This window comes from Pongo pygmaeus, chromosome 8, assembly GCF_028885625.2.
Source record: "Pongo pygmaeus isolate AG05252 chromosome 8, NHGRI_mPonPyg2-v2.0_pri, whole genome shotgun sequence".
Lineage (NCBI taxonomy): Eukaryota > Metazoa > Chordata > Mammalia > Primates > Hominidae > Pongo > Pongo pygmaeus.
This window is the reverse complement of record NC_072381.2, coordinates 53,021,829-53,038,446: the sequence shown is the minus strand read 5'-3', so window position 1 is coordinate 53,038,446 and position 16,618 is coordinate 53,021,829. Positions and strand designations below refer to the sequence as shown.

At 46.4% G+C, this 16,618-nt stretch overlaps 1 protein-coding gene across 2 annotated transcripts in view; it reads left to right on the top strand.

Annotated features, from left to right (window-relative positions):
- Positions 1-16,618, top strand: part of FRMPD2 (FERM and PDZ domain containing 2) — a 121,667-nt gene that overhangs the window by 91,549 nt on the left and 13,500 nt on the right. For both annotated transcript variants that reach the window (XM_054435554.1, XM_054435555.1), the window contains 9 exons: positions 1,079-1,171; positions 1,859-1,966; positions 2,059-2,175; positions 5,689-5,894; positions 8,543-8,647; positions 10,740-10,833; positions 11,726-11,811; positions 13,585-13,732; positions 15,483-15,697. In XM_054435554.1, the coding sequence (XP_054291529.1) occupies positions 1,079-1,171; positions 1,859-1,966; positions 2,059-2,175; positions 5,689-5,894; positions 8,543-8,647; positions 10,740-10,833; positions 11,726-11,811; positions 13,585-13,732; positions 15,483-15,697 (1,172 nt within the window). The remainder of the gene's footprint in view (positions 1-1,078; positions 1,172-1,858; positions 1,967-2,058; positions 2,176-5,688; positions 5,895-8,542; positions 8,648-10,739; positions 10,834-11,725; positions 11,812-13,584; positions 13,733-15,482; positions 15,698-16,618) is intronic.

Sequence of the window (16,618 nt, the reverse complement as noted above, 5' to 3'; positions counted from 1 at the left end):
CTGATGGTTGGATCAGTGGATTAGTCCGTTTTCATGCTGCTGATAAAGACATACCCAAGACTGGGAAGAAAAAGAGGTTTAATTGGACTTACAGTTCCACATGGCTGGGGAGGCCTAAGAATCATGGCAGGGGGCGAAAGGCACTTCTTACATGATGGCAGCAAGAGAAAAATGAGGAAGAAACAAAAGAGGAAACCCCTGATAAACCCATCAGATCTCGTGAGACTTATTCACTATCACGAGAATAGCATGGGAAAGACGGGCCCCCATGATTCAATTACCTCCCCCTGGGTCCCTCCCACAACATGCGGGAATTCTGGGAGATACAATTCAAGTTGAGATTTGGGTGGGGACACAGCCAAACTATATCAATCAGGAAAACTGCCAGGCAACTCTTTACCAGTAGCTGTCTGCCAATTTCTGCCAAGTTCCCTGGGGGAGGGAGAGACTCGGAAGGATTGCAGTGGTGGGTCACCGTTTGGGGATTTTCCCAAGTACACTGTGGCACACACTGAAGTGCCCCACTCCAGGACTCCAGCTCTCCGGGAACAGCTTCAGGGCTCTGCCTGGGGCTCCTCCATGATCCAAGCCAGGGGAAGACCACAGGTCACACAGGCTGGGCTGCTGGCACCTTGTCACCCCTGGTTATTTGAGGCCTGGGATGGGAAGGCTTTGCTGTCTCATCTCTATTTTAGCTTTTGTTTTTGTTTTCACTCTCAGCAAGTATTAATACATCTCTGCTTATCCTCTGTCTTGTCCCAAAATCAATGCGGAAAAAAATAGATACAGTAAGTCATAGAGAAAACAAGCACCATAGCCCATCCTGTTCTTGCCTCTGCTCTTTAAGCTGGAACTTGAGCAACACTGAGTGACACTCCAGAGAGGCTCATGTGAGTGTGTGTTCAGGTGTCCATTCCCAGCACTGCTGGGAGATTAAATGTGAGCTACTTTTTTTCAGGAATGTGTGCGTGTGAATGTGCGTGCGCGCACGTGTGTGAAATGCTGTTTACTCCTTTTGTATTAGCTCCCAAATAATTTGGGGGAAAAGCACAATGTGGTGCTCTGCTTCTACCTTTAGGGTCAAAGAATAATAGGAGGAAGAGCTTTACAGCTGAACCGGGCCAAGAAATCGTGTGTGTGACACTGAAACGTGACCCACATCGTGGTTTTGGTAAGAGAGCTCCCTGCAGGTGAGGCCCAGTCTCTACCACTGGGCAAAGTGGGGAGGTGGGTGCTGTTTTCCCTTTCAACTTGTCTACTCCCCTTTCCTATCACTCCTCACCCAATTTGCCTTTTCTAGTGATCACTTCTGTTTTTTTTCTCCTTTTAATTGTCCCTAAAGAGCAATGGGACTTTTGTTTCCAAGTTTTTCTTTTAAGCCTGATACATTTTTGGGATGCATCTAAGTACATTGCAGAAAAAGATTTTTTCCCCTAATACCATGTAGCAACATTCCTGTAGTCAGCAGTGGGAAAGAAGAGTCAATTTATCTCACCTCTTACCAGTGACCACTTTCTAAGACCCTAAAAACTGTATAAGAAACAAGGTACGGAGACAAGGTACTTGATGAAAAATCATTTATTTCCTATGTCTCATTATCTACTGGAGCAAAATCCAGTGCATATTGGTGGTTTGTGTTCCTAGTTTTAGCTGTGCTTACTAATGGGGAACAATCCACCTTTCTTCAAGCATCATGGCAGAGTAGAAAAGATCCTCTATTTGAGGATCAGAAGACCTGACTGTAACTATCAGCTAATGCCACTTGGTAGCTGTGTGATATCAGGGAAATAACCTAACCTCTCTGAACAGCAAAATCACTAAGTATCATCTGATCATGGACTATCATCTTGGATTACAGGTTTTGTCATTAATGAGGGAGAGTATTCAGGCCAAGCTGACCCTGGCATTTTTATATCTTCTATTATACCTGGAGGACCAGCAGAAAAAGCAAAAACGATCAAACCAGGTACATCTTTTTAAATCACTAGAGATACTGTTTTAAGAAACCACTCTTTTTTATTTCCTTGGAAGGATTATTGAGATGTTTTATTTTTCCAGGAGGGCAGATACTAGCCCTGAATCACATCAGTCTGGAGGGCTTCACATTCAACATGGCTGTTAGGATGATCCAGAGTTCCCCTGAAAACATAGAATTAATTATTTCTCAGTCAAAAGGTATGTTTTAACCGGCTCTGGGGAGCTTGAGAGCTTCCCTGCTTTCAGGAGTACATGATTACTGTGAGGTACTAGACCTTGAAGTCCACGTAGGTCTTCTGTATTGCTTTTCTCGTGGTATTGACTTGCAAACAAGCAGTGTAGTGGCACAAATTAATAAGCTTTGCAATTTCAGGGGCAGAATGGGCATTACCACTGCTTGTCTTGCTGAAAGGGAGTAACCTACTCTAATTTTGTTAGACACGGCTGGATACAACCAGTCTTTTTTTTCTGTCAACTCTCCTTGCATGGCAGGGAGGACCTTTTTATTGCCACCCAAAGTCCTTGTTGATAGAGTCTGCTCCAGGATTTCTATAGTTTGGGTTTAGATATAGCAATCCGCTGGGGAGGAGATAGGAACTGTTCTTTGTTAAACTTTTGTTTTGGGTTCAGGGGTACACATGTAGGTTTGTTATTACAGGCAAACTCATGTCACAGGGGTTGCTGTACAGACCATTTCATCACCTGGGTGCTCAGCATAGTGCCCAGTAGTTATTTTTCCTGATCCTGTCTCTCCTGCCATCCTCCTCCCTCAAGTAGGCTCTGGTGTCTGTTGTTCCCCTTTGTGACCATGGGTTCTCATTATTTAGCTCCCACTTATAAATGAGAACATGTGGTATTTGATTTTCCTTTTTTTTTTTTGAGATGGAGTCTCACTCTGTCTGCCAGGATGGAGTGCAATGGCACAATCTCGGCTCTCTGCAGCCTCCACCTCCTGGGTTTAAGCAATTCTCCTGGCTCAGTCTCCTAAGCAGCTGGGATTACAGGCATGCGCCGCCACACCTGGTTAATTTTTGTATTTTTTAGTAGAGACGGGGTTTCAATATGTTGGCCAGGCTGGTCTGAAACTCCTGAACTCAAGTGATCTGCCCACCTCAGCCTCCCAAAGTGCTGGGATTACAGGTGTGAGCCACTGCACCTGGCCTGTTCTTAAAGCTGAATTTTCATGGCAAGCTCGCTCTTCTTACTTGATGTGCATATTCCTGATCAACCTAAAGAGTAAAGTACTTTTTAATGATGCTTTTCTTCATCCTTTAGATAAGAATGAGAGAGCAACAACTGCCTTTATCAAAGGAAAATACTATTGTTTTTGTTGGGAGCAAGCTTGAGGAGCCTGGAGGAAGTAATGGGAGGAGGCTAACATCCTTTCTCCCTAGTTTCCTGAGACCACTGCTGCTTTTTGGTTGGGTGATCCTGTAAACCAACAGCAGACCGCCTGCAAATTCAGGCTCACGATTGCTTCTTCACACTTCAGGGGTGTCGTACAGTTTTCCTTTGTATACAGGAGAACTTCCTGTCACACCAGCCAGCATTTTCTAGGTCCTAAATGTAGGCACTGCATTTGCCTTGCCTTCTGAACACCGTGCACGCTCTCTCACTCTGGTACATGTACATAATGCCATGCAGCTCCCCCATCCAGAAGCTATGGATGGTGGAAGATGGCCGTGCTGGGGTCTCAGCCCCACACCCTTCATCCTGGGGTTGAAGCCTTCCCAGGGGCTGGCCTCAGTATGTCCCCAATGCCAGTCTCTGGCTTGCTGTCTCTGTTGGATTTCCCAGCGCCCCTGCTCTCCTTTCTGCGGTGGTTCAGCAATCCCTGTGTTTTCTTCCACATCCTCCACTGACAGGAGCAGTCAAACTGTCCCATGTGTCATCAGGAAACACAATGCAGGTGACCGAATCACAATTCAGCATAGTCCAAGGATGGCCTGCTGTGATGGAGTTGTCAAAAAGCAGTACTTGAGGTCTGCCATTCTCAAACCAAAACCTCACATTAGAATTCCAGACAATGAGTTTCCCACAATGGCTGGGAATAAAATGTCCTTTCACTGTGGCGCCCCAGCCACCTTTTGGCAATGCTGCCTTCATCATGGTGGGGTTTCCTCATACAGCTGGACCACTGCCAGAGGAAGACGTTTCCTTGGTGATGCTGGCTGGGTCTCCGTGGCAGAGACTTGACTACCACGACTTTCTTCTATCTGGTTAGGCTGCTGGGCTAGATTGGAGATCAGGATCAGACAGATAAAATGTCCATCATGAGCATCCGTCATGGTCTACAATAAATTGAGTTTCAGTTACCAAAGAAGGTCTCCCAGCTCATATGTCTACTAGGCAGGACACCAGTTGCAGCATGGCTTGACTTTTCAATTCAATCGTGAGTCCCATCCTCGCCTTTCATGGAGGATGTGGAAGAGAATAAGCCGATGCTTATGATACTGCCAGAAGGACAATGATGACAGAATCTGTGAATGAAATGGCCAGAAATACAGCATTATGAAACAGTGGCCCTGCCACTCCCTGCTGGATACCTTTAGATTTGAATAACTTCAAATCAAATTCATTAAATCAAATTTATTCAAATTGAATTCATTCAGCGTGTGAGTTTGGGCACTTCCCTGAGTGTTAATGAGTCTGTATCAAAAGTAGTAAATCTACTTGTATCCAGGTCTAAAGAAAATCTAACTGTTATTCATTCCTCCCACATATATTTGTTGAGCAGCTAATAATAACATGTTAACAGTAGATACATTTATTGAGGCTCTACCATGTACTAAGCTGTGCATGTCTCTGTGTGTGTGTGTGTGTATGAGAGCCATATACATATATATATATATATATATGAGGGAATATATATCTTTCCTATATACATATATATTTTTATCTTTCTTTACATATGTAAAATCTTTTCTCTATGTATAATCTCTAAGCCTCACCAACTCTACAATATTATTGATATTGATATTATCTCTACTTTAGATACAGGAAAATTTAGGTTCAGTTATGTTGAGTACCTTGCCCAAGGTTTTTCTACTGATTCACAACTTCATGTTCTTTTCTTTATTCTATGCCAGCTCACGAGTCAGACACGGGGTAAGCAGGAATCAGTGGCCCAGCCTTCACTCGCAGGGGCCTGCAGTTTGGTTATTACCAAGCCTCCCAAAAGAACCTGATACGTTGGTTTTTGGATCACATGGTGATTGCAGATGTGCTCAGTGGGGTGTCCAGGAGAGGCTGGGTTTAAGACAGTTCCCACATGCTGGCTGTAGGATTTGGGGCAGGATACTTAATAGCTTTGACTCTGTTTTCTCATGTTTGAACTGGGATTACACCTTCCTGGTGGGTTTGCTGAGAAGATGGGAAGATGTCCATATCTTCCTATATGTATGTATATCTAAGGTGCCCATCACATGGCTAGAGCTTAATAAGGGAGAGCTGGCCTTATGAACTTCTTTTGAGCCTACGCATTCATAGTTGGGTCACTTAAGCTCTATCTAGGTTTCTAAATCACATGTAGAATCTTCCCTTTCTCTAATCTAAATGTAACATCTTTCAGGAGAAGCTAAATTCACATTGTACCCAAGCAGCTATAAAAGATCCCTCTGTCACTGGAGGAAAACGCTGTGCCCACACAGAGATGCCATCAAGAAACTGGCCTTTTTAAGCTGTTGACTTTTTCTTGGCTTGTTTTTATAGGTGTTGGTGGAAATAACCCAGATGAAGAAAAGAATAGCACAGCCAATTCTGGGGTCTCCTCTACAGACATCCTGAGCTTCGGGTACCAGGGAAGTTTGTTGTCACACACACAAGACCAGGACAGAAATATTGAAGAACTAGACATGGCTGGGGTGCAGAACTTAGAGCCCAGGCTGAGACATCAGCTTTCTTTTCTGCCATTGAAGGTAATCATCCCTTGGTTCACTTTCTAGATCTGGAGGAAAGAGAACAGGCTGTGAAGCCCAACAGCCTGGCCCCTAGGCCCTTCCTGTTCTCTGTTTTCCATGTCAGGTGGATGGAAGTTACTTAGCCCCTTTGAGCCACAGCTTCCTCATTTGCATACAGAAGCAAATGCCTGCATGGCATGGTTGTTGAGAAAAATGCATAGAAGAAGGCAGAGTTCTAGGGCAGTGTCTGGGCACAGGCTCAGTGTGGGTGCCTCTGGAGTCCTTAGTCACTAATTATAATTGTTATGATAATAGCACCATGAGGAAATTGATTGCTGCCAATGGCAAGGCGTGGGCAACCAGGCACCTCCTATTCTTGTCCTTGAATTGGTCCTCAAGCTGGGAACTCAGTGGCTTTGCTCTTGACCATACCCCGTGGAGGAAGAAGATGGGATCTGGAGTAGGTGTATGGAGGGCTGTGTGCTTCAGTCCCAGCTCTGCTGTCCTTTGCCGTCTCTTTGGACTCTAAGTGGTGTTGTCTCCTTAGGCCCCTCCAGACCCATGCCCCAGCCTCTCCATTCTGCTCTGGGCCCTGCACAGCTGGTGCTCATGGACTGAGTCACCTTGCTGTGTTCTGATTGGTTCTGCTCAGGAGAAGCCTCAGGAGGAGCCTGCAGTTGTGGGATGAGTGAGGACAGGGTGGCAGTGCTGGAGTCTCAGCTGCACACCCTTCATCCCACTGTCTCCCTGTGCTGACACAGGTTGGCTGTGTCCCTCTACAAAGAGCACAGCTCCTATCAGGGTCCATCGACCACTCCCTTCTCTCGCCCTTCAGGCTCAGGGGTGGTCACAGCACCCAGTGTTTTCAACCCCAGGTGCTGAACTGATATTACTGGTTTCTCCAAAGGCTGCCAAGACCTTTGAAAACAGGCCTCCCACGACATCTCCTCCCTTACTTAGGCTGAGTGTATGCCCTTCTCATTCTCACTGGGACAACTTGCTGGTTGAAACAGGCAGGTTATTGCACCTCTTTCAACCTCATTTCTCTTTTTATGATGGAGATAATGATGTCTGTCCACAGCCGTGGAAACTAAGGTACTATGCCCAGTGTCGGGGATAAAACCCGTCTCTTTCTTCTACTCATCTTAGCTTCATCAGCTGGGGCCCCTGTAACTAAAGACAGATTAATGAGAAAAGCATCCACGTGTATTTACTATAAGTTTTATGTGACATGTGAGCCTTCTTATGGAAACGACCTGAAGAAACAGTTCTCCCTGAGTATATTTGTTGAAGAATGGAGAGTCATGGAGAAATGAGATAAGACAAAAAGCAGGAGTATGTAAGGTGGGAGGAACTCAGCAAAGCCTGCTTGTTCAGATTCCTCTCTCAGTCCCTGTGTCTTCCCACATAAGATGCTCCATTTTTCCAGATATAGGGAGGGCGTTCTCACTTGAGGGTCTTGTGCCCTGCTTCGGGGGAAGGTTAGAAAATCCTTCCTAGGTTTTAGGGCCTGCTTCAGAAGAGAAGGGCAGGGGAAGGTCAGAGAAACCTTCCTGCATGCGCTGTTTCTCCAATTCCTCCAATGTGCCAAGGTGCCCTATTTTGGGGTAGTGTGTCTTGACCCCTGTCACAAGGATCTGGCATGCAATAGGGCTCCATGAATGACAGTGCCTTCCTAATTGGCCATGGTGCTCACCTGGACAGAACATCCCTTGAGGAAATGGATGCAGGAGGCCGGTGGAAGAACAACGATAGTAGCTGCCATTCATTGAGTGCTTACCTGTGTGCCAGGCAGTGTCCTGAGCACTTTATATGTATTAGCTCATGGAAGCGCCATGGTAACCCAATGAGATCATTCCTATTATCAACCCCTTTTATGGGTGGGGTACCTGAGACAGAGAGAGCAAAGGAGAACACCCAAGCTCTCTCAGGGAGCAGGGGACAGAGCTGGGATTCGGACTGGCCTCCAGAGCAGAAACCTTCACCCCAGGCCTTCCTCTGGTAGGTGCTCTCTGGCAGGAAGCAGAGCAGAGAGGCCTTCAGGCTGGGGCTTCTTTGGTGGCAAGCCTGAGAGTTGGTTTCCTGGGGCTAGGGGCAGTTGAGGGGAGCAAGGGAGCTCTAAGGCCATGCTGACCATGGTGCAGGCTGTAGGACCCAACCCAAATGCTGCAGGCTCTTCAGGGTCTTATGACCAACTTTGTGGCCAGATGATCCTGTGGTATGGTGGACTTTAGATTCTCACTTCAGGTCTCAACCTCAGCAGTTGAGGCTTCGTTGTTCAGCTTCCTCCAGCTTGTTTATTTTCCTGCGTATCATTAGAATTTTCTAACATTCATGGTGATTAGAAAGCACTAAGTAAAGGGGGCAGATAGGACAAAAGACCCCATCTTCTAGGCAGAAAGACAGTGGAACATGAACAGTGACCCAAGCATTCTTTGCCTAGAAGTGGCATCAGCCCAGCCCATCACTCCCTCATCTTCCTCCTGCCTTGCCTGAGGTCACATGGAGAAGGCCTGATAAAGCTGGAAATGAATCCCCTGCTGGCCCAGTCCAAAGCTCATGATCTTTCTGAGGTGCAATGCTGCCTGCTCTTGAGAGCAGGTGAGAGCTAAGAGGTGACATCTGCCTTCACCCCATCTTTATTTTTGTTTGTTTGTTTACGGCAGGGTGCTGGTTCTTCTTGTCCTCCAACACCTCCGGAAATTGGTGCTGGTGAAATCTACTTTGTGGAACTGGTTAAAGAAGATGGGACACTTGGATTCAGCGTAACTGTAAGAGTTTTTAGGAGAGCTTGAAAAGCAGTTAACAAGATGTCCGTCTAGAACCTGGTGGCCGTTCCACCCAGATGGCAACCTCTGACAGTGTGCTTAGTTTGCACAAATGTAAAGGGTGAATAAAAAAACCAATGGGGGCCTGCACTGGGGGATGAGTTCAGAGACAAACAGAGGTACTGGGGAACCTCAGGCTGAGCAGGGCATGCACTAGGGGACTCCAACCTCATGAGGAGGCAGTGTAGGCAGAGTTGGGAGATGTGTCCTGACTCTGAGGTCAAGGTGGACTGCAGAGAGAGAGAGAAGCATATTGGGGCTTCAGGGACACAAGCTAAAGGTGAGAAGGGTAGTCCACTGTCATCTGGCCAAGGATAGGTGGGGCAGTCCACTGTCATCCAGCACAGGATCAGTGTGGAGCCTCTTGCTAGACATCCCAGGGCCAGGCCTCCATCAGGACTGACACTTTGCATTTGGTTTCTGAACTCTGCCTGGTATACCCTTGTGAAAGGAGATTACCCATATAACTGTGTTTACCCAAGGGGTAGGGGAATGGCACACACAAAGCTGGTGAAAATCCAGAGGTCAGAGATTGGAAGGTGCTGCTTTTATTACTGAGTATTGAAAGTGATCCATTACCAGCTGGGCTCGGTGACTCATGACTGTAATCCCAGAACTTTGGGAGACCAAGGCGGGTAGATCACAAGGTCAGGAGATTGAGACTATCCTGGCTAACACGGTGAAACCCTGTCTCTACTAAAAAATAAAAGAAATTAGCTGGACGTGGTGGCGGGCACCTGTAGTCCCAGCTACTCAGGAGGCTGAGGCAGGAGAATGGCGTGAACCTGGGAGGTGGAGCTTGCAGTGAGCCGAGATCGCACCACTGCACTCCAGCCTGGGCGACAGAGTGAGACTCCGTCTCAAAAAGAAAAAAAAAAAAAGAAAGTGATCCATTACCTTGAGACCCTGGAATGGGTGTGGATTTCAGGAATGTCATTGTTGAATTTAACAGTTGATGGGAAATAGAATGGCATCTCCCACCAAAGTAAGGACACGCTATGGCTGATGAAAATTTTCAGAGGAAATTCAAGAGATATGTGAATGGAGGGCATTCTTTGCTTTCCCCTGTGATAATGCTGTGTACCTAGAGCAAGGATATGTGTTTTCTTGGACCCTAAGCTTGCAATGAATTTGTCATCAGTAGATGATTTTAAGGGACCAAGTAAGAAACCAAGCAATAAGGCTCATGAATCCACGTGGAGTGAACAGGCTGATACGAAATATGGTCCGTTTATTCTTGGCTTGGGGTAACAGCCCTATCAGACACCAAACATAGATATTTTTCGTCTGAAAAACTCACTAAATTTTGGGTTATTCACAAATATATATTTGCTGAGAAGAGGTTGGTGATTTCCTTTGGCTGGCAAAAACTTGGATTTTCTTTGCAGATATTTAATTTCAAAAATAATTCTTGAAATGTCTCACTCAAATCCAAATGGCCATTAAACACATGAAAAACACTCAAACCCATGAAAAACCACGGAATACAAATTAAATTAAAATAAAATTTTAAACTTTATGTCTACCAGCTTGGCCAAATATAGCTGGTAGAATGTAGAAAAATGGTACTGTCATACAAAGCTGGTAGAAATGTGAATAAGTATATCATATTCACATAGGGATGCAATCTGGCAACATCTATTATAATGAAAAATGCACATATCCTTTGGCCCAACGAAGCACACAAGACGTGCCAGGCACAAGCCTTCAGGCCCAGAGCCAAATCCACCTACGCTGGTCACTACCTATAGAGAGATAGTGGTGCATCCCACATGAGCAGTTGCTGAGCACCTGCCGTGTACCAGTGCTTGGGCTGAGGACATGCCCAGATCTCTCACATAGTTTCTATTGTTAAGCTTATGAACATCTAATCTTATTGCTCAGTGGAGAATACAATCTAAACGAACAGGTGAATACAGAAGACAGCGCCAGTCAGAGGTGAGGTCATGGCATAGAGTGGTGGGCAGCTGGGGAGGCTGGGGAGGCTTCCTGGAGGAGGAAAGATGGGTGGTGAGTTTTTTGTTGTGTTTTTCAGGGTGGCATTAACACCAGCGTGCCCTATGGTGGTATCTATGTGAAATCCATTGTTCCTGGAGGACCAGCTGCCAAGGAAGGGCAGATCCTACAGGGTGAGAGATGGGGATGGGGTCTTATTGGGAACTCTGTGCTGCATGGTGTAAAGAGCCCTGCACTGGGAGGGGCAGCCTCTAGGCCTTGCCCTGCTCCCGTTCTGAAAACTCATGCAAATGATTGCCTCCCCAGGTCATGCTTTTCTCACCTGGAAAGGGGGTGATACAACCTACCCTGCCCATTTGATAGGTTGGGGGGTCTGCAGTGGCACACTGGGAAGCATTGGTGATAGAAAAATAGTAGAAGACTTAAAAGACTTGTGTTGCTCTTTGGCCTCCATGGGAAAACATACTGCTTCCCTTGGAGGACAAGTGGGCCTCGGTAAACTCACTCGCACATGCGGGGAGGACACCTGAGCCTTCTGTCTGCCCTTGCTCAGCTCCCACTTCTCTAACGGAAGGGGGTGAATTTTATCGGTCTCCAAAACTGCCAGAATTGAGCCAAAAGGGGAACCTAGGATCTTACTTATCTCCATTTCCCCTAGAATTCTGGTGTCCCCAGCATCAACCATGCCTCCCTGACCTTTTTTTGAAATAAAAAAAAAATACATCCTGGAGATATAAATATCTAAGCGACTTGAAAATACCTTCAAAAATGGTTTCACAGGAAAACAGGAGGAAGGATAAGGTTGAACAGAGCTGGCTCAACCATTCTGTGAGCCAATAATAGAAAGGCTTTTATATCCCTGATCTGTGATGTGCCTGAGAAGAAGGGAGTGAGGCTGCTCAGAGAGGCAGGATTCCTGCTGACTCCAGGGGGACACCTGGCACCTCAGCTTCTTTTCCCACTTCTCCAGGCTGCATGGAGGGGCGCCGGGCAGGGGCCTCCTGGAAGGGAACCTCCTGCAGCCTCAGGCACCAGGTCATGACATGACATCCATCCCTTTCCCAGGTGACCGACTCCTGCAGGTGGATGGAGTGAGTCTGTGCGGCCTCACCCACAAGCAGGCTGTGCAGTGCCTGAAGGGTCCTGGGCAGGTGAGTGGACTGTTGCTGACCAGCTTCCCCTCCTTCCGGAACTTTCCTGAACAACATCAGAAGCTGAAATCGCCTCGGGTGGGAGGGAGGCAGGCAGGAAACAAGACTTTTTCTTTGTTAGCTTTTTTTTTCTCTTCCATTTCTTCTGACCGTCACTTTTCTATGGGGATGTGAAACCCAGGAGATAGCAGATAGATGTTTCTGAGTAAAAAAAATCTCACCCCCGTAGATAGCCTTAGAAACTTACTGGTGGCTTGCCTGAATTCTGGAATCAGACAGTGGAACGGAGAAGATGGAGTGAAGCGACTGCTCTGGCCTGGCTCTGGCTGCCCCAGCCCCGCTGGCCCTGTGTCCATGGGCCTTCTTACCTCCCTGTGTTTGCATGGGATGACCCCACTCTGTTCCCTGTTCATGCCATTCCCCCTCACCCTGTGTTGTACCCACCGGGGCCTGGGTCAGAGTGTCCTGGGATTCTTTTCCTCACAATGAGGTAGGAATTCAGGGTGCCAAGAGCGGAGCCATTCATCCTTTATGTCCCCTTTATTCCCTGCCCCACAGTGACTCGATGTTATCCCACTGTGCCGAGTCCTCTGCCTGAGGTTAGGAGCCTCTAACTGCCGCTGTGTCCTGAGCCACAGAGCTGGCATCACCCTCTTTTGGCAACTAAAAAGTCAACAGAGACAGGAGGGATTCGTGAGGGCCCTTCCAGCAAGCTTGGGGCAATGTTCTGGCCACTTTTTGCTTTCTTTCCCAAAGCGGTCTTCTGGTGTCTGGTGAAATTTGCTTATATTAGTGACTTTGGTTGACCTATCTGGAGAACAGAGCCATAATTTATTGGCACCTTCTGATATTTAGACCTTTGCTAATGAGCATGGGTAGAGAGGGTACTTGGCTGGCCTCCTGGCAGCTTTGGCAGGTAGGAATTGTCCCTCTGGGATCCTGGGCCAGGTGCTGAGTGACAGGTGCAATAGGAAGATAAAGGCAGGGCCACATGCCCTGAATGGGAGCTTGGCATTTCTGAGAAGCTTCCAGGTGATACCTATCTGCTGGTTCTTGAATCACACTTAGGGCGACAAGGGTATATGGTGTTGTGGGGAGAAAGGTGGGAAATCACATTGGAAAGAAAGGGGAGGGCAGGTGGTGCAGACCTGGGGTGCCATGGGTTTGGGTCTTAGGTGATGGGAAGCATTGGAGACTTTAAATCAAGAATGTTGCATGTTCAGTTTTTGTCTTAGACCAATTCACTGGCAGCCATGATGGGGTGGACCAAGAGGGGTGCAGACAGGGTCCAGCAAGCCAAGGTAACCAGAGCTTGTCACGGCCCAGCGGGTCACTGGCAGTGAGAGAGAAGTGGAGGGGAGGGGGCACTGGGGAGCTGTTCTTGATGGGAAATGTTCACGTCTTAGAAACCAGATGGAGGAGAGCCGGACCACTCCAAATGTGGCCCTTGGCAGGTTAATGGTGGGGTGAGCCGATGTGAGGGGAGGAGTGTTTTAGGAAGAACGAGGAGGGGAAGTGAGGGTGAGTGAGGGGAGGAAGATGAGTGTGGCACTGCATATGTGAAGTGGAGGTACATGTGTTGCTTCCAGGTGCACTTGTCTAATAAGCACTGAGAAATCTGGGTCTAGATCCCAATACATAGGCTAGTTGAGAGATTCAAATGAGTCTGCTTATATGAAGGATTCGAAAATTAAGAAGCATTTGCAGAGTCAAGGGAGTGCCTCCTGGTTGCCATATGAAGTGTAAACTGAGTTTGTTCACCTTTCCTTCTAGGTTGCAAGACTGGTCTTAGAGAGAAGAGGCCCCAGGAGTACACAGCAGTGTCCTTCTGCTAATGAAAGCATGGGAGATGAACACATGGCTGTTTCCTTGGTAACAGCCTTGCCTGGCAGGCCTTCGAGCTGTGTCTCGGTGACAGATGGTGAGAGGGGAGAGAATTGAGTGTTACTATTGTCTTGTGATTGTGTGCAGCTTTTGAATTGTCAGGTCAAAAGGGAAAGGCAGGAAGGCTTCTTCTGGGTCCTGAAAAGAAAGCGAGCTGTGGTGATCATGCTGAGATCGGCTTTTTCATGCCATGGAAGCCCATCTCATGGAATAGGTTTCTGGAAACAAATGCATTTTCCCCAAATGATTTCTAGGCATCTTTCTGCCCCCAGCCTTCCTCGGTCCTTTGATCAGCTGCCAGAAAGTTAATGTTTGTGTGAATATTTAGGATGAAATTGACTGAAAGGGTTATACACTTTCAGATACATTTGGCTTCACAGTCCAGCCAAGTCATTTGTAACAAAGTTATCTGAGGAATGACTAGGCAGGTTGGGAGAGGAAGGTTCAGGAATCTAGCCTTGTTATTAGCATCATCTTAAAAGGCAAATGAACAATCGTTTAGAGGGACAAAACTGCACGTTTTCCGATGGGCTGCCCCTCTGCAATTCCCTTGTGATTTTGGTATTTGCCAGGAACACGTTGATTTCCTCAGTAAGAACCATTTGGACCTTAGCCATGTTTTAGTCCCTTCATAGAGATTTTCTGGTTTTGCTGCAGAAGACTCAAGCCAGCCATGGGGTAGGGGTGGGGCAAAGGGGGAATGCTTCTGTTTAAATCAAGTCTCCTCTGTCCTCATCCCTTTGCTCATTCCCTTGGGGCCTTTGAGAAATGGACTCCAAAGAGCAGAGGAGGCCTTAGGGCGATGGTAGAACTGGTCGTGCGACACATCTTTACATAATTGCTTCACATAATTGCTTCACATACTTCCGTTCTTGCCCTGGTGAAGTTTGCAAATCTGTGCTCTGTCCCTCTGTGCATTGGTGCCAGCGGGGCAGCCCAGAGGCCTCTTTGGTGGACAGACCATGTAGGTGGCCAGCTCTGTTCATCCTTGATGCCCAGAGGCAACTGTTTTGTCTTATGGTCAGCCTACATGGGTAAACAAAATGGCAGCTAAAACATTGTCCATAGAATTGCCCATTATTTTCTCCATGGTCTAATTATGCAAAATTTAGTTTTAAGTATACTACAAATGACTAGAGTTCTAAAGGAGTAATAGGAATATGTGTGATACAAGTTTTATTAAGTGCCAAGAGCATTTTATGTATGCCTAGCAGCTATATCTTTATGTATAAACATAGTTGAGTTATCTATAATTGTGCTATTCAATATGGTAGCCACTTGCCACGTGTGGCTATTGAGGACTTGAAATGTGACAATCTAAATGGATAAAATATGTATTGGATTTTGAAAGCTTAGTTTGTAAGAAGAATAAAAAATATCTCATTAATAATTTTTTCATATTGATGACATGTTGAAGTGGTAATATTTTAGATATATGGGATTAAATAAGATGTATGATTATAGCGTATTTAACCTGTTTCCTTTTACTTTTTAAATTGTTTTATTTATTTTTTGTTTTTATTTTTTATTTGCTTTTTCCTTTTATTTTAATGTAGCGATTCGAAAACTTCAAAATGACATTTGTGGTTTGTATTTATAGCTCACATTATATTTTATTGGACAGCAGTAATCTATAACATACATAATGTACTCTCATTAAATTAGCAAAGGAATTATTTGAACGTAAAAGAAATAATTCATCTACTTGACAATTTGCATTTTGAGACTGGTCAATTTCACTTGTAATCTACTGAAGAATTTATTTTTATCAACATCCCACACTACAGGTCCTAAGTTTGAAGTCAAACTAAAAAAGAATGCCAATGGTTTGGGATTCAGTTTCGTGCAGATGGAGAAAGAGAGCTGCAGCCATCTCAAAAATGATCTTGTGAGGATTAAGAGGCTCTTTCCGGGGCAGCCAGCTGAGGAGAATGGGGCCATTGCAGCTGGTGACATTATCCTGGCCGTGAATGGAAGGTCCACGGAAGGCCTCATCTTCCAGGTGCCAGGGGGCATGGGCAATGCAGCTCTCTGTGCAGGCTGGCCCCAGCTTTGCCTCTTACTAGCCTGCTGCCGTGGGGAAAACTCTGGGCTCTCAAAAATCACACCAGCAGCCTGGATTTTAATCACACAAAGAGAGTAATTAGTGGTACCCTCTCACATTTAATTTAAAATCTCTGTTTTTAAATATCTGACCTTGAGTCAGCCTTGCTTCTCACTGGGTTCATGAGAGAAGCTGAAGATAAAGCCCTGGCCTTTGTGCTGGCTGACGTCTCTTCACACACATCCTGGGAGGTGGGTGTGGGGCTGAAGGGACTAGAGTGGGTCCCTTTCTGCTCTCCTTCTCATTTCTCAACTACATTTACAGCTTTTAATACATTATTACACTGATTGTCCTGCCTATGATAAAAAATGCAATTCAAGAAGAGAGAGTAATGAAATACTGTATATATTAGACAGAGTCCTGGAAGAAAATGGAGTCATTTGAGCAACATTTAATAAAGGTGTGGGCAGGTTGTTAGGAAGCTCAAGGGAGCATGTTGTGGCCTAGGGCTAGGAAGAGTGGGATGCAGTTACCCCTATCCCGAGGCCAAAGGGGATGGGAAAGAGCAGTTACCCCACCCCAGGAATGGAGAGCTGTTGGAGGGGACTTGCTGGCATGAGCTCTCACCTTGGCTGAGGTTGTAGTCATCCCATGGAAACCTGAAGGGAGGAATTTGGAAGCAGCAATGACCTCTGCTCCTCCCTGTCTCTGGTCTCTTGCCATGTTCCCCTAGCTGAGCCCAACAGGAAGCCTCATGCAGCCTTCATAGGTCAGCTCCAGAAACACAAAGCAAGATGGACAAAGAGGGACAGTGGCTCTGGGCAGGGCTAGGGGGAGGTCTCTAGAACACCATATGCTTGGGTGAGAGGGCATGCCTTC